The sequence below is a fragment of the Helicoverpa armigera genome, chromosome 1 (assembly GCF_030705265.1).
Source record: "Helicoverpa armigera isolate CAAS_96S chromosome 1, ASM3070526v1, whole genome shotgun sequence".
NCBI lineage: Eukaryota > Metazoa > Arthropoda > Insecta > Lepidoptera > Noctuidae > Helicoverpa > Helicoverpa armigera.
The window spans coordinates 2,769,976-2,793,731 of record NC_087120.1 but is presented as its reverse complement, the minus strand read 5'-3'; the positions used below and the strand labels follow the sequence as shown (position 1 = coordinate 2,793,731).

Below are 23,756 nucleotides of genomic sequence, written 5' to 3'. Positions count from 1 at the left end.
TATTAGTTAGTATTAGATAAATTATAAAGAAATAAAAATCAATGCAAGAATTTACAAATGTTTTATTTACAAGTATTTAAGGACCAAGTTTACCCACAAAATCAACTTCTAGGTTTAAGGAAAACAACTGTTTATTATGAATTTTAATAGTCGAGGTAAACAGTTGTTTCACAATAAACGGACGTTTTCTCAGACAGATTTCAACTTTTTAAAAGTCAGGCTTTCCTCGAGATGTTACCTTGACCTACACCAAACCCTCACACTTATAATAATTTATTGAAGTAAGTGCTTTAATCACTAACAGCCAGTTTCTTCATCAAAAGTAAACGCCAAAGTAATGTCATAGAGTAAAAGTAACGGTCAAATTCGTTTACTTTTGATGAAGAAAGTGGCTGCAAGCCATTAAGACTGATCAGATAAATTAACCAGTATACAGAATATAGTAATTTTACAAACTATGTAATTCTGGTTGAGGACAACATACTTCTAAGATTTTTATGCTAATATTAACAACAATAGGCTACAGAGCTCTAATAAAATAAAGAATATAGGTACTCAATACAATTGTTCTAGAAATGTACCCAAAGACCATTTTTGGTTCTGTGCTGAATTATTGATCTTTTTTTCATAGAAAAAAGAAACTAATTGCTACCACTTGTTAATGGGGCCATAAACTGCTACATATTCAATAATTAATATTCAAATCAATGTCATAATAATCATTCATAATATTTATACACGTGTATGCATACATGTTTCGTCAATTCTATTATCTAATCTCTTAAAGTGATACAATAACACTATGAAAATAGTCTTCTGTATGAAGGTTGTCATCTAAAACACAAAGGTGAAGTAACTCCATGTTAAATACTCCATGGATGTTCTCAATCCCTCTAGACACAACCAGAGGATTAAATTCAAATTTACAAATTCAATAAACTATAGATTATTTAATGCAATGATTACGTAATTAACCAGATAATTCCAATTTCTAGATATTAAATTAAAAAGTCATAAAAATACATTATTTTACACTAACAAGGGGTATTGATGCAGTGACCCCAATCTATACTAACATCATGTTTTTAACGTTACTATTGATCAGAATCACTGTCATCAATAGCAACCCCCATTAATCAGAAAAAGTCATGGTACGTATTACTGACAGTGTGCACCGGCTTTCTCTTTAGCTTCTCTTTAATCAAGTCACACGGTGATTTGGTGCTGAAGTCAAACGGAACAATGGTTGAAGGCACCTTTTCTCTCAAGTAAGGAGCGGCTACAGGCCGTAAACGTGAAGTAAGAACTTTTCCAAATGCTGAGCATTTCCCACTTTTAATTTTTTGTTTGAGTATGTATGACATATCTGTGGTAATCGGTAATGATGGTTCAGGCTCCGGAGCTGACAGCACAGCTTCTGAAGCAGACTCCTTTGAGGAGTCGTTAGCAAACTCTTTGCCATCTAAAATCAGTGATTCAAAGGAACTGCTGATGCTCACAGATTCTTGAGGTTTCGTTGGTTTCAGTTCCCCAGGTTTCTGCACTGCTTTCATCAAGTCTATTACACAATTCTTTTCCTCTATTTCTAATCTTCGCATCTCTTCCTGCAGTCTCTCTTGTTCCTCTTCCTGTTGCTTTTTAAGCTCCTTAGCTTTGAGCATATTCGACAGCTGCTCCGAAAGAACATTAGCGATGGGGCTCTCACTCAAACTGAACCTTGGAATAGGCAATCTCTGCGACGACGATGAGATCCGAGTGTCAGACAATCCTCGAGGAAGGTTTAGCATCGGCATTGGCAGTGAACCGACACGACCATCGCTTGGGCTGTCATTCAAAGTGCAGTTGGATAAATGACTATCCACCAAAGCAAACAAAGACGTAAAAGAACTTGAGTCAGTCATCTTGAATATTGTACAATCACCTTTGTTCAAAGTCACTCACAAAATTTAGTTAAGGAATCAAAACCATTTTATTAATTTTATAATATAGTGCGTCATTTCTAATAGGTTCCTTGGTAGAAGGATAAATACGTATTTTGTGTTATCTTTCTTTTTGTTTACGAAATAGGGAACTGGAATCAATTTTCCACCAGTGTTGCCAACTCAATTTCTTTAAAGAGCTACAGCTATATCATCGCCTACAAAAAAGAGCTAGAATAGACCTAGACTTTTGGAAAAAAGAGCTACAATAATCAAAATTTACATTATTGATACAGAAAAACTGTCACATGGTAATAATATCTGCTCAATTACAGATATTAAAAATAAATTTTAATACCTTTTTTCACATTATATTTAAATTGGCAACATTGATATTCATAGACTATGTGTCCCATAGACTATTTTATTTTCTTGACAGGATTGTTTAATGTTGCCAACTTACTTAATTAAGCAGGACCATGACATTCACATAAAGCTCGCTGTAAAATTATTAAGCTGACGGTTAACCAGGACTCCAAGCTTCAATGGTCTATTTAATATGAAAGATGGGAGTTCAGCTAGTGATGGATGTCGTGCGGTTGAGATGATAATGATGATCAATGATGCAATGTTTAAAGAGGACTCAATAATTCTAAAAAGGCCTATAACTGTGAGTGGTACCTTACTTTTTATCTGATTTTTAGGTCCCAGAGTAAATCAATGTGGTTATATACTAGATATACATATTAAACACTAAGCAGTGTTTAATATAATTTTGTAAGCGTTTAAATTAACACTAAACCTGGGTTACACGAGGATCCTGTGAATAGACATCTTTATTCTATTCGAAGGTATTTTGAAACAATTTGACGTTATTCGAAGCAAAATTAATGTGTGCAATTTCTACTCATTTAAAAAATAATTATGTGAAATCCGGACCACATTTTAAAAGTTTTCCTTCCATGCTGGCACTTGATTTTATTGAACGACAACATCGAAGTTGTGTTTATACAAACATAGCAAGTATAGGTACACGAGTAAATTCGTACGTAACAATATTATAGTTAGTCTGTGGTAAAACGGTGGACGGAGTGCTTCGCCAGCTGAAACGGGAATCGTGAAACTTTATTGCAAGTCGTATTTTAAAGTTGTTTAAAATTCATTTGCACGAAAATCCTAGCTGATATGCGCCATAGTGAGTTTCTGAAAGCGGTTTCGTCGTCCTGCGCCGACCATGCCAGGCGCAAAATATGAACAGCTGCCGTTGAAGTCGGATGCTGATGAGGATGTGTTTACAACGAAGCCGAAACCGAAATGGTCTGAAGTGTGCGTGCAGAAGAGCCTGCTGTCTTTGGGCTTAATTCTCCTGTACTTCTCGCTGTCTATCGGCCTCACGTTTTACCAGAGATGGCTGTTGACGGTAAGGCTTCTGTTATCAGTGACGATTTGCTTAACATGTTTTGTTTTTTTGCTACGTGTTTGTAAGTTGTTCGCAATGTTCCATGTTTGAGTTTGCCGCTGTGCGTACTTTACTTTTATTTATACAGCAAATGTTTACTTTAGTTTGCGTTTGCGATATTATTTTCATCAAATTAAGCTTATTGTATTGCTTCGCAAATTCTCGCGCATTTCCACCTCGAAGTTAGTTACGTCACTAAATGTTTTGTCAAAAATAATTGCACATTTTGGCTTAGTTATAATGTCAAGTTGTAATTAAGTATTCTATAAAACTGGTTTGTATACTAGTCATGTTTTGAAGTCAGTTTTTCTGTTTATTTATAATGTGGTTGGCATGCACCTTGTAGAGTTAAATTAAACTTAATTTGATTATTTTGGACATAAAAAGTATTAAACACATGTTGAAATCATATGAAAATATTTATTGATTTTAAAATTGCAAATAAACACTGTATAAAAGTAAATAATAAAAGAAAAATACTGAATTTTCTCTGGTACTACAGAATATTAATTTATCAATTATTGCATTAACTCCAATACATTTAATCTAACTTATCTTGGTCAATAAACTTACTGGCTATAGATATTATTTATTTAACTAAATCAATGATAGGACAAGCTGTTATCAATTAGACATAAATCTATGTACAATTTATATTAAGATGTGTTAAAATAACATGTTTCTTATAACCTACCATTACACAGTAGGAGTTTGAGATACTTTCCAACATCTTATCATGACAGAAGGCACTTAATCTTTCCTTTTTGTATATCTTAACCTGCTTGCAAGAACAAAAATATAAAACAGCATTTTTAGGTAACTCCTATGAACACCCAAATTGCAAGCCACCAGTTCTTCTCTATGGTTTCACCTGCCATCAACTGCTTGTATGCAGCTAATTATAAAACAATAGAAAATCAATTATTGTGTCTCATATATGTATATACCGTGGCATACAACGGGTTAAGCACTATCTATAGTTAAAGTGACAATCAAACTGACTTTCCTTTACTATTAAGTATGAAAAGTAAACTTACACTCACAAAAGACACCATTAATATATTTTGTATATGTATAACTTAAAGTTAAAGTAAAACACATAATCTACATGCATACAAAAAAAACTGAAGGCTGATTATTTTTCCTCAAATGCTACTCAATTTTTAAACATTTTTCCTTGTTAGTTACTGTACAATATTCATTTCAGTTATCATTACCATTTACCAAGTAACACATATAAGTTGTAAAAAAAAAGAAAATATATTTAAATGTAATGTTTTTTTTTTAAGAAAAATTTTTATTTAGATAAGCCATATTTTTTATGCATCAGGTTATTTACGAAATGTTCTTTGGTTGCTAACTGCAAATATACTCCTCCTTTTTGGGAAGTCGGTTAAAAAGGGTAAATTATGAACAAGATAACTAAGAAAATATAGTAATTTTTTAGGATTTGAAATGGCTCGATTTTTGAGTGTGATTTAACGATTTGTTTCTTAATTTTAGCATTTACACTACAGAAATTAAGATTTAGAATTTTTTATTTCGAATTTACAATTTACAAATTTTTTTCTCAGCCAGACATTTAAAGGTGTACAAAAAAAATTTGATGTCTAGCCGTAAATTCGCTTTAAATATTCAAACTTCACAACCACCTTTTGGTCAGTGGGTCGTATTAGGTTAGTTTTCAGTTTTTTTTTAGTAATTAAGATTTATCACGAACCCCTTTCGGAAAAGTATCTGCACAATTATCGTCAAATATCTTCGTCGCTCTGCATAGTTATCGGCACGGATAATGAGCTCTCGGCGGAAGAGTGGGGATCGCTTTGCGCACTGTACACTTAAAGCAATAAACCAATAAATCACTTCTCGCGCAGGTGAAGGTCAGGGCTCAATATCCTTGCCGATGATTATAGCAAGTTACCGATACACCGACCACCAATCCCTTAACGATCGTCACAATGGGTGTCTTATGGCTGACTTCAGACTGGCAAAGTTATTTGACGAGAATTGCAACTTTAGCGAGGTTGAGTTTATTACACTAGAAAACTATTAACAGCTGTGCGTGGTAGCTGAGCGATGTACCAAATGCTACCTACATCATACGAATGCATTTTCCACCTTAAAATCAATACTTTTTCCTTACAAAAATCTTCACTGAAGTGTTGCTATACCGAGATTCCATCAAAATTATTCGCGGTCAAATTGCGAGTCCATTGCTTGCTAGTACCTAGTTGTAACTGTATTGCAAAAATGCAATTTCTGTGATATTTTAGAAGTGTTCGAAGGTTGTTTCTCACTTTTTGATATAGCGAGTAGACGAGTAGAACATATGTGGGCATTACAGTGCCACACACCGTTGGAATCTCGCCTTAGAAATAAGTCATTACTTATATTTATTAAATCATCATTAGGGAGTGCAAAATATTTCGCGTTGCGCTCGCTCAAGGCAGACCGGTCTCATTAGCGCTACCAGAATTTGCGATGGCAATGTTTCGCTTTAATTAACGCAGCTTTCACGCCGGATTGAATTCGGAGAAACATTGTTCATTGCAAAGCTAAGCCTGTTGGCGTTATGCATTTGTTTGTGCGAATTTCAATCTGTAGCGGTTGCTAGTAGCATTAATCACATAGCTAAGGATTTCAATAAACTATGTATGTATTTATTGTTTTGTCAAAATTCGATCTCCAATCGAGAAACAACACACAGTTATTAATAACAGTTAATGGGTTTGTCAATATTTTTTTTGTTAAAAAAACTTGATTGCACTTATGTAGATACAATTTTTTCATACACATTTTGAAAGTTCATGTACAAAGGCGAGCTTAAACCCGATATGACTTTTCTTACAATAAACCTTAGAGTGATAGAGAAATGTGATAGCAAAGGAAAATATTCCACGTTTCTATTTACCTAACTCCAGTATGAATTTCATCCAAATCTGTTCAGTGGTTTAACCGTTAAAGTAAAAAGAGAAAGAGTCAATTTCGCACATCCCTCGGCATTTTAATCGATATGATTCAATATTCTTTCTACTAACTTTACAGAAATTCGATACAGATTTCTCGGTCGGGTTGATTCCTTTTAATGAAAGCTTCCTGTCTTGAGAAATAAATAACTGCGGGGTTGTAAAAGAGTAGCTAGTTTTAAATACGACGGGAATGTAATTAAATTAGTGTTTGAGACTGGAGTCAGAAATGTAAAATATTTTTTCAAAGATTTAATCACTAGTTTGTTGCTCAAAAGTTCTTATCAGATTTCTTGGTTTTCAAAGCAGCATGTTTTTACCTGACAATCTAATTACAGATTGCATTTTCAATCTAATGGTCGGTTTTCTCAGACTTTCATAGAATATTGTCTGGGCAACAGATCGGTGCGTACAAAAGCCAATGATAAGTCTGCACAAACATCTTGTTATCATATATTTTCACTCAGACTACAGATTTTACACGGACTAAGTTCGTACGGGTATTTGTTTACTCCGAGTTTTTATTGCCTGAAAGGGGTCACGAAGCAGAAGGCAGTGGATGTAAGTATGACGTCTGACAGAGAGGAATGGAAGAAAAGACATGTTGCGCTGCCCCAAATGACTTGGGAACAGGGCAGAAAGATGATGATGATGAACAAACACAACAAACTTTTTTACCAACATGTAACTTTTCAAAAATGGTTATACAAACTTAAAGTGTGTATCGTGTGATCCCACCATAATAATACCCATAGTTGAATGTTGGTACACTTTTTATTCCAACTAATGTGACCAACTTCCAAACTAACACGTCTCTTCCTTGCAGGACTTCAAGTTCCCCCTCACGGTGGTAATGTACCACCTCATAGTGAAGTGGATACTCTCAGTCCTCGTGAGGCTGGTGCTCCATGTCATCACGGGAACTCCTCAGCTGATGCTGCCGTGCATGACCTGCCTCCGGTCCGTGGGGCCTACGGGCCTGGCCAGTGGCATCGATGTAGGCTTCTCTAATTGGGGCCTGGAGCTGGTGACCATCTCACTCTACACCATGACCAAGTCCACGACCATTATTTTCATACTTGGTTTCGCGATACTGCTGGGATTGGAGAAAAAGGTAGGTTTTTATTATTACTGTGTTGTTCTCGGATATGATTTTTATACTTTTTTCGTGTCATTGCCCGTATCGTGAAGTAAAACCCTTGATATTGTTTTATATGGTGGTCTTTTTATGTAGTTAAAAACTGCAACTAGGTAAATAAAAGTTAAGACAGCATTTCTAAAAGAATTAAAGTCTTTAAGTATGATTGGATTTCGATTGCATCCCTGCTTGCTCCATACGAAGCCTCGCATATCCATGTATGTAACGTTGAAAAATCCTTCAAAGTTTGCATAAATATTTCAACATTTCAGTATAAAATATTGGAATAACGCAGTAAATTCGCCGAACCACCGAATTCGCCATCATGTCGCGTGGTTGTGACGGCAAATTGCATTAACATAACGTGATTGCGTCGACTGCATTGTACTTGCACAAAGTTTACGCTGTGTACTATTATAATGTACATAATGCTATTGAAAACCTGCGGGAATCGCGTACAAAAACATTAATTAAGAATATTCATTAACGTATTATTAGCATTCTTTAATTCTTCGGACTACCAGACTTACCAAGGAGGTCAGACAGGCAGTCGGTCCTTGTAAAGCACTGGTACTCAGCTGCATCCTATTATACTGGAAACCGACCCCAACATAGTTGGCAATAGGCTAGGTAGATGACGATGATATTGGAATTCCGTAATATTCAAAAGTTCAATTGGGGTGTTTTATATGTACAAAGTTAAAAATGCATCGAAAATCCTTAAAATCAAATATCTCGGGAACTACTGAACTTCGCCCATACGTAGAGACCGCTTAATTATTTGCTTTTGAAGCCTGCTGTCAAGTCCTGCGAGATTTACGTTATATTACAAGTTAATCCTTAGACGAGCATTCGCGGTTCTAGGGTTTAAGCACGGAAAACGAAATTACTAGCGGAGATGTCTTAACGCAAAATCTGCTAAGAAAGTATCGCGCCAAAATGCGGGTGTTCGGGGGACGATGAGCATTACTAACTCCGCCCTCATATGCCTTCTTTAGAACCTGTTTTTTTTTACCGAATCACCAGTCAATCATGACCATTTGACCTTTGATTCGTCCTGATTTGACAAGGAATCCGAACGCCTCGTTAGTTCTGGTGACTGATCATGCCTCTCATACTTTACTTGACTACAAGAAGGTGCCTGGTCTACCTGCCTTATGGCATCTCCGTTCATCTTTCCTTCCTCTGTGGTATCAGGTAACTCTACCTAGCATTATATATCTTACTTGTTAATAAAACTACACCATGTTTCTACTTCATATATACAAATTATGTATATCTTATATAGAAATTCCTTAACGAGGGTTGTTAGGAAGTTGAACATGACAATGCATTTCAAAACTTCACTTCAATAATAAATCGAATCGTTCTTAGAACTTAAAGCCGATTTATGTCGACCTTTTCAAATTTCTAGACGTACAATTGTGAATTTGACAGGAATTCTTACTATAAATGCGAAAGTATCGCTGTCTGTCAGTCTTGAAGCCATTTCTAATATTCTATACCTATTCTTTTGCTTACTAGATATAGGAAGCTAGTAAGTCTGACACCAGTCTAACCAAGGAGTATTGGGTTGCCCGGGTAACTGAGTTGAGGAGGTCAGATTGGGCAGTCGCTCCTTGTAAAGCACTGGTTCTCAGCTAGATCCGGTAAGACTGGAAGCCGACCCCAACATAGTTGGGAAAAAGGCTCGGAGGATGATATAGGAATTTGACATTAGTAATGTCGAAATTCAATCTCTAGTAAGCAAATGGATGGAATATTAGAAACGGCCGTTAGTGAAATACGTACTCAGATAGTTTAGACCATTACAAAAGTCCTTTATCTGGTTGCTGGATGAAGATCCCCTTGGTAGCGGGTGTAACCGCAGGGAACAACTAATTATACAAGAATTTAGCTATTAAAAAATCATCCAAACATATTTATTACGCAAATAAACTACGAATCCTTATAGCAAGTTGTTAGTGAAATTGGCCGTAGGTATAAGAAACTTAGTAACATCCATTGTTAATCATTATCATATTTATAAAACATGACTTCTTTTGCTTGCAAATTTTTTTGTACTTGAGATCGTTATAGTAACATGTTGCTTTAGGCCGCTGCCTCGATTTTTGCGGGCAGCGGGGCGGCAGCGGCGGCGGCGCGGGCGGTCACCGTTTTGAATGGAGCTCACCGCTCGTTGCCCGCTCCCCGCGCCGCTGTATTCGAGGGCCGGTCCATTTGATTATACGCGTACGATCCTGCCGCTCCCGCGCCGCCGCCGCTGCCGCCCCGCTGCCCGCAAAATTCGAGGCAGCGGCCTTAAGGCTAAGGTACGCTCCCAGCGGGGCCCAGCAGGGCCAAGGCCTGCCGGGGCTGCGGGTTGTTCGAAAGAGATACCGCGGCCCTGGTACATAAAAGGCCTATGACGGAACACGACGGTTTTTAGTCAGTAGTCAGAGTCTGACACTCCCTCACCGCTGCTAACCCACAGCGGGAGGGGTCATTTGATGATTTTTGACGTCGTTAAAAAAAAAGCTAAGGTACGCATTGAATTCTACTTGCCGACTGCAACTGCCGATCGCACATGCCGCTATGGATCGAAGCGGCCGCAGCTCGTGCAGTCACTGTCAACTATCGATGTCAGATTTCTAACAGTGACTGCACATGCTGCTGTCATTCATGCAGTCTGAAACATAGGCTATGTTACTAGGGAAGAGTGTAGATTTCCAACAGTGAAAGAATTTTTCAAATAACCAATTTGATAGTTTCGGTAGTTTCGGAGAATTTACAAACAATTTTTTTTTCCTGTTTATTATATGAGTATAGATAACCTTTGTAAATAAAGCCTACAGATACATTATACGGTTATCTCACATTAGGGTTTACGTGATGAGCTGACGAATTTCATTGTAAAATCTATTGTGTGCCGTCCAATTCGATTACACGTCCGAACGAGCGTCGGTGTACTGTAGCGGTAAACGAATTAACACCACACAGTTACTGTGAAAATAACCGTTCAAAATTGTCAACTGATTTATTTACTTTATCAATTTGAATGGATAAATCCGTGAAATGGGATGGACGTATATGTTGGTGTGTGTTCAAAAATTTTCATTCTAGCAGGTTGAAATAAGTTTATTAAATATTATCTCATTAAATTCGTTTATCTAAGTACCTATACATTTGTTTCAGACAGCAATGACTGAATGAATGAATGAGAGACATTTAATGGTTACTTAAGCCATTTCTTAGTGAAGGATTTGTGTGGCATTCCGTCACTAAGGAGTGACTTAGGTAATCATTAAATGTCTCTGAGTGGGGAGGTTAAACATACAAACACACAAAACTTAAACATACTATAAATATGTAACATAAATATTATTAAAACTAAACCAACTAATAATGCACACGATGTCTCGGTGTAAGAAGACGTAGTTTCGTTCAGAACAGCAGAGACAAACTCCTTGTTATGCTAATTTGACGAAAATATAGCCCAAGTTTTTCTTTTAACGAAGCTTCTTAAAAAAAAAAAACTACAGTAAGAAATTACACGACCCTTCAACCCGTGAAATAAGGAGGATCATTAGAACGGCGGGATACATATTTCATACTCAGCGAGTTTCTAACTTTTAACTACTGGTTACACAAACCTTTACTGAAGCACGAAGATTTGCACGCTCGTTATAAAGTTACTAGAAAGTTGCACCAATGAAGTTGTTAAAGCTAGCGAAGCTGATGTTCGATGCATTATGACTGCTCGCTTATTAGGGGGGGCAGGGTAGGGGCGCCACCCCACAGAACTTTGCATAATACCCATAATCTTCGCTGATAGACTCAGGAAATATGCAGACTTAACCAAATATTGAAGCCTAAGTTCATCGGCAGCTTAAACTTACGGCAGTTATCTTAGGTGGCTTTTATACTCGTAAGTTTTGCTCACGAAAGCTTAGGTGATTAACTTACGCTTATTTACATCTAGTTTCTGCCCGCGGTTTCACCTGGGTCCCACATGGTGACAAAAATATCCTATTTCCATCTCCCGGGTCTAAGCTAGCTTCCCTCTAATTTTCAGCTTAAATGGTTCTGCCATTCTTTAGTTATAAAATGTGTAACTAACACGACTTTCTTTTATATTTATAGAGATATAAAACCCCTTCGTAAGTCGCTTATAGTAATTTTAATTTTTAAGAACTTGTAACTTACGGAAGGTTCTATAGTATTTTTTACGGAAGCAACTGTGGGGGTTTAAAACAATTGTTTACTATCAATTTTCTCGTCCAGTTTTTAAAGCAAACAGTTGTTTTAAGAACAACGTACGTTCATGTTGTTTTTTGAGAATGGGCATTCAGTAAATATGGAGAGTATAACCGAATATCTCGTTGTCCAAATATGTAGGAACACGATGAAAATTGATTGTGTATTTGTTCAGTAAAATATTTTCATCAAATAACTGTCCGAAATACGTGAGTTGAAATATTTATTAAAATTTTTGACGAGTTTATTGCATTTCACGCTTCAGTTACCGCAAATATTGAGTTATTTATTAATAACGAATATTCTGTGTTATTCATATAAAAATTGAATATAAAAATGTAGGGAGTACTTTTACTAATACGATAAAGGGAAAAGATTTGATTATTTATTTGCATTGATTAAGCTCTGAAACTAACTAATACGATTTTATCAAAAACGGGAAGCTATACTGTCTCCGAGTAACATGGGTACGAGAAGTAGTTTCCTCGGCCTGGGTGAAAAATCTGCATAAATTATAACTACATTACCAAAAGTTCAAGTTACTAAAATAACCAAAAGTATTCAAGAAAATAACACTTACTAAGGTAATTTTACTCTCTGACTGACTAAAATATATTCCTTCCCATATTCCTTCTTAAGCCCTTTACGTACCAGTGCACAGTGATTCACGTTCCATACAAAGGCGGCCATAAATACGAAACTCACAAATACTTTTAATTAACTTATTTTACACGTTGAAATATGTTAAGAGAAGTGTAAATTATTAAAATTATAACATAACCACATTTATAAAAAAATATATCATACTATTTAGGTGTAAAAATGTCTCGCAGTAATTTTGTTTTAGACGATAAACCTAAAACATGTCATACTGCGACTTTTAATGAAAAATCTATATAAATAATGGTTATTTATATTAAAAACAACCATAAAGGAATAAGATAAAACAGCAAAAATACATGAACAACCTTTTTTGCAAATACACACAAAACACAAAATATACCAGAATACATTCAAGCTCAAAAGTATTTACTACACACAGATAACAAATCTAGAACATATTTTGATAGCACACCTTTTGTTTTTGACAGGTAACTTTAGTAAACCTGTTAGGAAGGGATCTGAATGAAGAAGTTGATGGTTCAACTTAGTCAGACTTCTGAGATACATGTAACTCAATTCGCTCTACATCAATATTTTCAACTACATTCAGCCAATCTGAATATTTCTCTATAAACTTAGACCTACTACGATTTGATTTTGCCCAATAATGAGAAATTCGTTTACATACATTCATAATTTTATTACTTAAAGTCTCTAGTTTGATATTTATGATGTTATCCGAAAGGCACGATGTTTCGGTCAAAGTATTCAGGACATGTTGCATTTTTCATTTGGACTACCATCTTTAGAGTGCCAAATGTCAAAAATAGTCGTCCTCGAAACAGAACATTTGAAAGCTTTACCTAAAACAACATGAAAGCTGAACTTAAAATATAAAGTTTTTTCAATACTATGGACATGCATACTTTGACACTCCTTTAACCCAAGAAGGGGCAGAAAGATGCAGATGAAACTTATATGGTTTTATAAGAACATCCTCTTTATTCGAAAAACATTTGCCTCAAGTGCAGCACTGAGCAGCAAAAAGTTATAGGTCCAAATGAAATCAAAGTATAACAAACAAATCTACAAAAACGATACCTTCAATAAAAAAATAAAATAAAATATTAAGCGCATTAAAAAAAATAAAAAAGTAGTTGATAATAGAAGTACATACCTTGGTCTTGGACCTCCATACAATCACCATACGTAAACACTTGATTTGGAATAGTGACACTCAAAAACAAAGTGTTAAGTTTTGATGACTCACACGTTGCGATAATTAGACTCGAGATGCGCTAACTTCCGATGCACAAAAGTGGTCAATAAGTTGACTTTATGACACGGGTATTTACAGTTTTCGGAAGCTTCTTAACTTGATAATCACTTAGTAAGTAGATCTAATGGGGATAAGCCAATGACATTTTTCGATTTATGGCCTTAGAGTGAATCACTGTGCAGTGCCGCGGTAACTGTTTCGAACAATCCCGCAGCCCCGGCGAGCTTGTCTGGGTATCTTAGGTTAAACTTTGCCCGGGTATTTTAATGGGACGTTATTGGAACCGCGCCTAACTTAGTTACAAGTAAATAAACTACGTTATGCACTTGATCAGGCTACATTAATGTAGTTACGGTGGCACTTGCTGCCTTCAACGTTCACAGAGTGAGTTTGAGTGCAGAATATCTGGGTCAACTGTAAAACTTTATTGCAGTTTCTTCAAACTGTGAAGTACTATCTTGCTGAAATACATAGAAGGGATGATCATTCTTCTTCTGAAGTACCAACGCAAGTTTGTATGTGCTTTCTAAGGATATCTTAGACACCAACTACTGTGTTTCGGATGGCACCTTAAACTGTAGGTCCCGGCTGTCATTGAACATCCTTGGCAGTCGTTACGGGTAGTCAGGAGCCAGTAAGTCTGACACCAGACTAACCAAGAGAGTTGCCCGGGTAACTAGGTTGGGGAGGTCAGATAGGGCAGTCGCTCCTTGTAAAGCACTGGTACTCAGCCACATCCGGTTAGTCTGCAAGCCGACCCCAACGTAGTTGGGAAAAGGCTCGGAGGATGATGATGACTATTCTTCTTCTGAAATACGTAAAAGATAAATTATGTTTTGGTTATTATTGGCTAGCTTCCGCCATCGAATTTAGTCTCTCTCTACATCAGTCAAGTTTTATCATAATTAATTTGTTGTTTGCACGTGAGGAAGGAATCTACTTAGATACTTATAATTTTCGCCTTTGTATCATGAGTGTGGTAGGTATGTAAATGAAATAATCAAATATAAGTCAGAATCATAATAATAATTTTAGAGTCTATAACGAGTTTGATGCGCGCACTAATGATTTAAAACATTACCGTTCATTATCTATGCCATTCTTATAATTAAAACTAATTAATTTTATGTTCGGTAACAGTAAAATGAACTCAAAAATTGTGATATTATTATATCGTTCATATAATTTTATGTATTAGTTTATTTGTATTGTTATGTATGTCATAAAGTTGCCTGAAATAAAGTTGTAAATCCTACTAATATTATAAACGCGAAAGTTTGTATGTATGGATGTATGGATGTTTGTTACTCTTTCACGCAAAAACTACTGAATGGATTTTAATGAAACTTTACAATAATATAGCTTATACATCAGAATAACACATAGGCTACAATTTGTAAACATATTGTTCGAAATACTAAACCTGCGCAGAAGAAGTCGCGGGCACCAGCTAGTAAATACATAAAAATAAATAACACATTGTAACGAGCGCATAAAAATATAAATAGAAGGTATGATTATATTGCTTCGGATTTGAAACTTAGCTCTTTACGGTTAGACTGGAAGCCAACCCCAACTTAGTTAGGAAAAGGCTAGGCAGATGAATATTATATAACTCTACATTCATTCTGCGATATGGTTAAATTAATTCATTGCTATAATTCCTTAGCGTAGCAAATGATTTCCTTATCAGCGCTCGTTTATCTAACTATGGCGTTATTTTCAGCCTTCAACAGTTAGTTTTAAACGAAAACATAATAAAATCATTCGGTCTGTATTTATGGTCAGTGATTACTTTATTTATAACATCTGTATGTATCTTAGTTGGTAAGCCTTAATAAATAAATAAATAATCATCATCATCTACCTAGACCTTTATCCGCAAAAATTCGTTTGAACTTATATAGCAAGATAAAATAATACTGCTTGTGTTATTGCACGAATGTCTCTCAATTCTGCCAGTACACGACCGGATTCATTACATCCGTCAAAAAATAGATTACTAGCTGGCCAGCTATATGACAGAAAAAAAAGATCTGGATTGGATCCGGATTTCGGACTGCGCGACGCAATATAGGGTTCCCTAGCGACATTCGATGCCATACACACATGGCCAAATTAAAATACTAAATACTAAATACCTTTAAATTTTATGCAATTACCTTTTTATTAATTGATATTATGTCAGTGTAATGTGCCTTTTATTTGCGCGGGATTCCAGTTTCCTATTTATTTGTTGACTCGTTTACTAGACATAGAAGTTCATTATAAGCCCCATACACGTTATGTCAAAATCTTATCTTTAAAAAGCAAAATCACAGATAGATATAATATTGAGTATGGCCACAAAATAAACTTCTGTCAGCGGTTTCACCAACGTCCCGTTAAACCTGTAGCCTTCTATAAATAGGCTATGTAATCATAATAAAAATGTTTTTTTTTCGATCCCTTCCAATTAAAGTGTCCAAACAAACAATTTATTCAGCATTATAATATAAATATACCTTGATTGTGTCTGAACCGTTGCTTGTGATGTAACTAATCGTTGTCGATGCATCGCGAGCCGGCCTGCATCCGCCGGTCATATGGCTGGCGAGCTCTATGTAATTGCTTTGCTGACAACCGGTAGGGCTGGCGGAATATCATATATGCTTTTTATAATTATTATATTTTCATCATCACTAGCAACCCGCCCCGTCTTTGCACGGAATATCAGCATTTCCCCACAATTCAATGGATGTTATTATACGTTCCCCTTCAGTCACTTTATCCATTAAAAAGAACCGCATGAAAATCGGTTGCACAGTTTTGAAGATTTAAGCGTACAAAGGGACAAGGGACACAGGGACAGAAAAGGCGACTTTCTTTTATACTATGTATGTGGCTGCTACGCAGGAGTCTTTCCAAAATCAATTTGTGGGTTTAAGAAACTCTCACAAAGTAGCCCGTAGTCGGTTTTGCACGATTGCACAAGGAATAGTGAGTGTACCTGTGTCTGCGCAAACGCTTGTGCACTATAGGATGTCCTGCGCCGGTGACTGATCTTCTTACATAAGAATAGCCGCCGAAGTCGAAATCGGCCTTGCACTTAATATTTATCTCATAGGATGAGCCATACTTGTACATATACATTGTCTTTGTATGACCAATGACATTCGTGAGATAAAATGGCAGTAATGTTTTTCTATCATGTTGTCTAATAGTTTCCGGTCGCAGTTTCACCGGACCCTGGTGGAACTACTCCCATAACATGGTAGTCTGTTTCCGTCTCCTGGATACCACATTCGTCAGTCAGTTCCAGACAGTCGTTTCTGCTGTGGTAGCGTAATCACGAGTTACTGTTTGGTACACTCGTAGTATTAGTATGAGCGTTAGTTTTAGCGTTAGTAGGTTTTTTTGCAACCAAGTGTAACAACATATAATATTTAGTATATTTTTTGCGCTTTATCTTACCTAAGGGCATTTTGTTGCTCGGGTAGCTGTCGCTCTTTATAAAACTGGCATTCAGCTGCATCTCGTTAGACTGGAAGCCAACCACAACATAGTTGGGAAAACTAGACAGATGATTTTTTATGCTGTGAATTTTACGAACGATCATCGTATGGAAAGGGGAAATTCTAAGATGTAGATTTCCTTACTTTGCCTCTAGTTAATAGCCATTAATAACTATTTAATATTAATGACGAATTTATTTCATAGACCAACAATAATTGTTATTGATTTGCAAGTGCTGTGATGTTAGTGCAATTGAATATCAAGTAGAATTGTTTAAAAATAGCTTCCTTTAAATATTAAAAATCAACATCTGCCCAGCCTTTTTATAACTATGTTGGGGTCAGCTTCTATTAAAATCTTATCAGATGCATCTAGAACTATGGTTTTACATGGAGTGTCTAAGTACCTATTTAACCTCAACAGCCTACCAACCAACCGGCAACCGGAGGTTAGATACATAGATAGTCACTCCGTGGGTCTAGCTGCATTCTTGTAAATCTGGTTGTCAAACTTTTGACTTCTAACTACTTGTAATGACTGTTAAAGATTTCAGTTCGAATGACAGCCGAGACCAACCAACTTGTTGTGCCTTCCGAAACCATTCATGAATACGGTGACCAATCCACAGACCGACCTCGTAGAAAGAAAATATAGTGCCAGCCCTAGCCACATAGCTTCCGCGCCGCGTACTCGTCCTAGCGTATTTGATACTCGAAACTGTCTCTGCATCAGCGATCCTTTTGTTGCCCGCTTTTATTTACTTTGTGCGAAAAAACTGGCTCTCAACACCAAACATTGTATCCTACTTCCTACTAATATTACCTCTGGAAACGAATGTTTGTATGTAAGGATGTTTCAATGTATTTTTGGATGTGTGAATGTGTTTATGAATTTTTGCATGTATTTTATGGATTTGTTGTGTATTTATTGATGTGCATTAAGTATGTATGTTTCTTTCTCTATATTCACGTAAAAAGTAGTTTGGATTTTGGTGAAACTTGGCTGTAGTCTAACCCATAGAGATAACGATTAGGCTACTTTATATCAATTTGCGGGAAGTAGTTCCGACGAGACGCGGGCAAAACCGCGGGAAAGGAGCTAGTGTCTTATAGCTCAGATATTGCGAATACCACAATATTCCCGCATCTTCGTGTAGAACAACATGCAACAGAAATATGCAGTTGATGGAATTTTTTGATGCAATATGAAAATTCTGATTTGAGCAAGCGTGGTTTACGCTCATTCCTTCTCGATATGAGAACAGGCTGCAGCCTTGAAGCGGAATGAGTAAAAAGGCTGATAATGCTGTTATTCAATTTTAAGATGTCAGACACAATCGATTTTTTGTTTTGAAACGACCATTCTGAATGTCCTATCTATTTGCTGTTTTACTTACATTTATTCTATCTCAAATAAGAAACTAAAACAACAGATAGATAAAATATTGGTAGCGGCCGTAAATCTGTAACTGCTCGCATACAAGAGGTTAATTAATTTAACTGCATCTGAGTTTCAGCGGTTTCACTGATAAACTTCTGAACTGGTTTTGATAACATTTTCTATAGAGATAGAAAACACGGTTCGAACGCTATCCTATCACCCTTTGTATTTTCCCAACTGTTGGGGTCTGTTTAATAATCGTATAGTGTTGAAATAGTGTCAGATATGGAGCGATTGCTTATTTGATCGGGTGGCTGGGTTGCGAGCGTCAAATAAGCAATCGCTCCATGTCAACATGATGTACCTTTCTTAGTCTGGATGACCATAGACGGATTCTGATTACCTGTAAGGAACTGTGAGGTATGAAGCCGGTTGTAGTAACCAGGTGGTCATCCATGGTTTTAAGTTTATGGGAAATCATCAAATGACCCCTCTCGCTGTGGGTTAGCAGAGTGAGGGAGTGTCAGACTCTTTCTTACTAAAACCCATCATGTTTCTTCTTAGGTCTAGGTGCCAGGGCCGCGGTAACTCTTTCGAACAATCCCGGTAGACCCCACTGGGGTTTGCTAACTCTCTTCGAGGAGCGCGTAGGATCAAGACCCCTCAGGTTAACACATTACAACAATTATTTTCATATAAATATCTATCGCAGACATTATCTTATTCAGATAATATCGCACAATAAAACAACCGTCAGATAACTGACTCAGTTCAAAAGCGTTTTGATAAGAAATTCCACGTTTGCCATTAATTGTCAAGGCCATTAAAATAATTCGATTAACTTAACAATTATAATTGATAAACTTCTGCCAGTGGTTTCTTGTGTCCCGGGAACTATGTCGCACACCCGGGTAAAATTAACCTACAGTCTTCCTAGGTAGATGAAACCCTATCCTATAATATCGGACCAGTTGATTTTAAGATTAGCGTCATCAAACAAAGTCATCATGTTGATAATATAAGCATAGATTGATAAATAATATTTAGCTCTATACTCAATACTGTCGGTCTTGCGCCTGATCTCTCTCCGTTCGTATCGGATTATCGTCCCATCGGGCTATGAGAGTGAGAGAATAGTGAGTGCACCTGTGTCTGCGCAAATGCTTGTGCACTATAATATGTCCTGCGCAGTTGGCTGATCTCCTTATATGTGAACAGCCGCCGTGGCTGAAATCGGCCTTGGATGCCATTATAGATAATGAATATAAACTAAATATATTATTATCTAGTTCAAGTTATTATTTTAAACGATAACGCGCGAAAGGTTATATCATCAGTTAATAATACTGGCGGGGAATTCCCAAAGATGTTTGCAGGCGTATCATTGTATTTATGAATCACAACTGTAGTACATATCCACTGCATTTGAACACACCACATTGAAGTGCATATTTGTATAGAACGACTGGTAATAAGAGTGACCGATGCTTGAACACGTGAGTCTTCACTTATGATTACAAACAACTTTTCCAAAAATCTTTTTTTTATACTCATTAGTTTAATCAAATTTTGAAAACAGCTGTCTAAAATTGCATTTAGCACTCGCGATGAGATTTTGCGATACGAATAAAAAAAGTTTGGTTGAGTTTTTTAATATTTTTTCTTCCAATAGAACTGGTATCTGAACAGTGCACGTAGTTAGTCGTACTAATTAGAACAAACATTATTACCTCTTTTATTTACAAGGAAAAATTGCTTTAGTACATACGTATACCCATATCCATTAAATATAAGGAAATCTATTTTCCTTGCTCTAGCCGTTCGTGATAAGCAGAACCAACCCACTACTTTATAGAACATTTTCAAACAAATCGAATTAGTTTAAAAATAAATATAAAGAGTGCCACGTAGACGGATTTCGATTCATAATGAAAACCTCTTGAGTGTAAAAATATTAACTTTTCAATCGGGAGTAAAAATTATATCCTTTGCGAAGGTTATTTTTCTAGAAATCCAATTAAAAAAATATATAATTGCAATTCCGAGTTTTTCACCCTAAGACGACTTCTCGTTTATTTATAAATATTAAAGAGTAGTTTTAGTACCTACACTGTTTTCTTTCATACATAGCTTTGTTTACCTAAAGGCGGCTACTGACCGACAGTTTTGACTGAGCATTCAAATTGTTAAGTTGCTTCCCTTATGTCTACAGTTTAACTGTACTTTCTCAGTTTTGTCCACACGTACGATTTAAAAAAAACAATTCAACTGTTAGTTGGCATAAATCCATGATATTTCCTTTCCTCATTCAGAGACTTTAAGACAGTTAATAATATCCTACCTGCGATCGGGCAGGCAACCGTCGACGGGTAAATTACACCGATCAATTGAACCACTTACAATTTATAATTCAATACAATAACGAGCCATAAGCTACATAATTGTAGCATAGAGCTGAAATGCGCTAGTGGGTCGCGTCTTTTCAGCCTATGTCCATTTTCAATATTCTATCTATCTTATATAATCTTGATTATTAGAGATAGGAATGGGGCTAATGCCCGTACAAAATGCTAGTCAATTATTTCAGAGATATCATAATATCCTAAGAAAGAAGCGCGCCAAAATGCGGGTGTTCGGAGGACGAGAGACGTTAGCCCTTCTATGGAACTCGTTCCTTAAAAATGAAATTTTACTAAAAAAAACAAATTAAACCAATCTTTGATAGATTGGTTTTGATTTTGAAAAGGAACCAGAACGCTTCGTTAGTTCTACTGATCACGCCCTCTTGGCCTGAAAAAAGTCTGGGGTATCTAACTTATGCCATCACCTCTATCTATCCTTTCCCCGTAGGCCAATTCAAAATTCTATCTCTAGTAAGCAAACCAACAGATAGTTAGAATATTGGAATCGTTCATTACACGAGCTCTTCATAAAACCTCTGATTTAGTAATGCACTTCCAAGCTATAATTTTCAAATCAGTTATGCTATTGCACTTTTCAAGAATTCTACTGTGAGACAGCAATGACAGCGTAATAAGGGAATGATAGGAAAATGGACAGCAGCTCTATTAGAATCAAATATGTATTGTATCGGATTTACTGGGCTTTGATAGGGTAGTTTCAGACAGGGCTGGACTGGCCATGTCATTAGTAGAAATTGCTAGGGGCCTCCCGGAGTTCCCGTCACTCCAACCGGACTGAGTGCGATAGTCTTACTAGTCGACAAAACTACATTGCTATTATATATTTTTTAACTGTCTGGGAATCAATTTTTCCTTTTTTTTTCTTTTTGGTTCTTCTTAAAGATGGATATAATCTTGCTCTCATGGGGCCCCACTTATAGAGGTAGAAAGTATGGTGCCCTGCCTAGTTCGGCACTGTTGAAAGGTAGAACGGATTCATTGATCGTTGCATTGGCTTCGGAACAATTATGTACCTTTATAATTGCTCTTCATTATGTACCGATGCGATGGCGAATATAACTCAAAACGTGGTGTTTACAGAGGCGCGTAAATCAACTTATTCCTTTGAAGATTTTTCCCTTTTATTAAGTAGTAGGTGTTGTTATTTTCGCTCCAGACGGCATTGTTATAACCTGTAAGACATCAATATCAGGACAAAGGCTTGTAAACTGAAACCCTAAAGTAATACTTCTTTTCATTCATAGAAAACTGTAAAAGCTTGCACCTAATGCATTCTTTGTGTTTGTTTCAAAAGTAACTGAAACTCGAGTACCCACTAATGCTCCTTTTGTTTGAAGAATTCAAGGAAAGCTTATTTCAGTGTTCCGTAAATAAGTAGTCGGTATGAAATCCCTGAGTCCCAGACCTATTGTTTTATATAAGCTGAAGTTTCTGCGGTGGCTGCAGTATTTTCAAGTATTTTGGTGAAAATCTTATGTTTCTGAACACTTGGTAGCTTGACGGTTGTATACCTGTTGGTATAATGAATAAATTATACGTCATTATTTCTTCCGGTAACTTAAATAATATTGATAGAGAAAGGGAAACTTGTTCCATTTATTTTACAATATTTTCTCAAAACTGAGTACTACTGAACCGTTCAACCAAACTAACGGCCGACTATCAAACGGTACGTAAGACTTCTGAAATAGGTTAATGTGACCTCTATATGCATCGGGCTGGCATACTTTTGCAAAATTCTACATCTAACCGGAAAGAGCCGCCAGGATGTTTGACATGCAAAACTTGAGGGGGCTTATGTCCAATCTCAAATATGATGAAGATGAATCTGCATTGGACTTTTGTAAAGTCGGCGGTTTTGTTTAGAATGAACACTCGCGAGCTAAAAAATGGAATCACGATCAGTATAGGCTTTCAAACGAGATCATAAACCTTCAACTGTAAATATTGTATCATTGACAATCGTTATATTTGTATAGCGCAAGGGGGCGATTCCATTTTTTTGCTCGGGAGTGTACATTTTAAATTATATAGCGCAGTTCTACAATCGCAAGATCCATTTTATGGTTATTATTTACTTCCTTACATCTATTGCTGACTCTTTCTATGTCAACAAGATACAAAAATAGGTTTAATGAAGCTTTAACTGTAATGGAGCTTTGTGCAACTGACGGTTAGTTACATTAATACTTAAATATAATTTTATGTGTAGGTATGGATGAAGCTTTTTTCCCTAAACTGAAATCTTTTACACTACTTCTCTGAATTTCTATCTATCATTCATATAAATTAATTGCTGATAACCATAAAATGCAGACAGGTACCATGCTTTAATGTTAGTCAGAATTTCACAACCATCCACATAATTTAATATTTATCAAAAGTCTTTACACTATTCAATACCTTTGTCCATCTCAGTCAACATTAAATGCAATTTTATATCTTCTGCCAAAGACCTTGAGTCCAATTCACCTTGCGATTCAGTAGCGCGAAGATCCAAGGCATCTTTCGCCTTCAGTTCACGCTTCAGAAATCTCGATTAGATCCGTAATACGTTTAACTTGTTTTTGTTGCTATTCGATCATTTAGTCGTAAAAAGTACTTCCGAAGCTACTGAGCTAGAAACTGTTTATTTGTAAATGTATTTCAGAATCTGCTCGTCTTGAAAACGGGCTCGTTCGATCTGATCATTGAATATTAAATTAAAAGCTTGTTCAAATGAAATATGAGTATAAAAGAATTCTGTAAACAGGTGTTCTTTATTTATTTTCATGTTTAGTCGCCATTTTTCCACGTTTAATTAATTAAAGCTGTATTTAGTCAAAAATAAAGACCATACAATTAAAGTATGTAATATC

The 23,756-nt window shown here is 36.2% G+C and overlaps 2 protein-coding genes across 2 annotated transcripts in view; one reads left to right on the top strand and one right to left on the bottom strand.

The window, feature by feature from the left end:
* Positions 1 to 44: 44 nt before the first annotated feature.
* Positions 45 to 2,110, bottom strand: LOC110377594 (uncharacterized). The gene has a single exon (XM_021336528.3). The coding sequence runs from the start codon at positions 1,899 to 1,901 to the stop codon at positions 1,137 to 1,139; it is 765 nt and encodes a 254-aa protein (XP_021192203.3). The 5' UTR covers positions 1,902 to 2,110; the 3' UTR covers positions 45 to 1,136.
* An 836-nt stretch (positions 2,111 to 2,946) lies between these two features.
* Positions 2,947 to 23,756, top strand: part of LOC110377588 (solute carrier family 35 member C2) — a 39,792-nt gene continuing 18,982 nt past the window's right edge. Inside the window, exons 1-2 of the mRNA XM_021336514.3 lie at positions 2,947 to 3,339; positions 7,171 to 7,458. Of these exons, the coding sequence (XP_021192189.3) occupies positions 3,154 to 3,339; positions 7,171 to 7,458 (474 nt within the window). The 5' untranslated portion in view covers positions 2,947 to 3,153. The remainder of the gene's footprint in view (positions 3,340 to 7,170; positions 7,459 to 23,756) is intronic.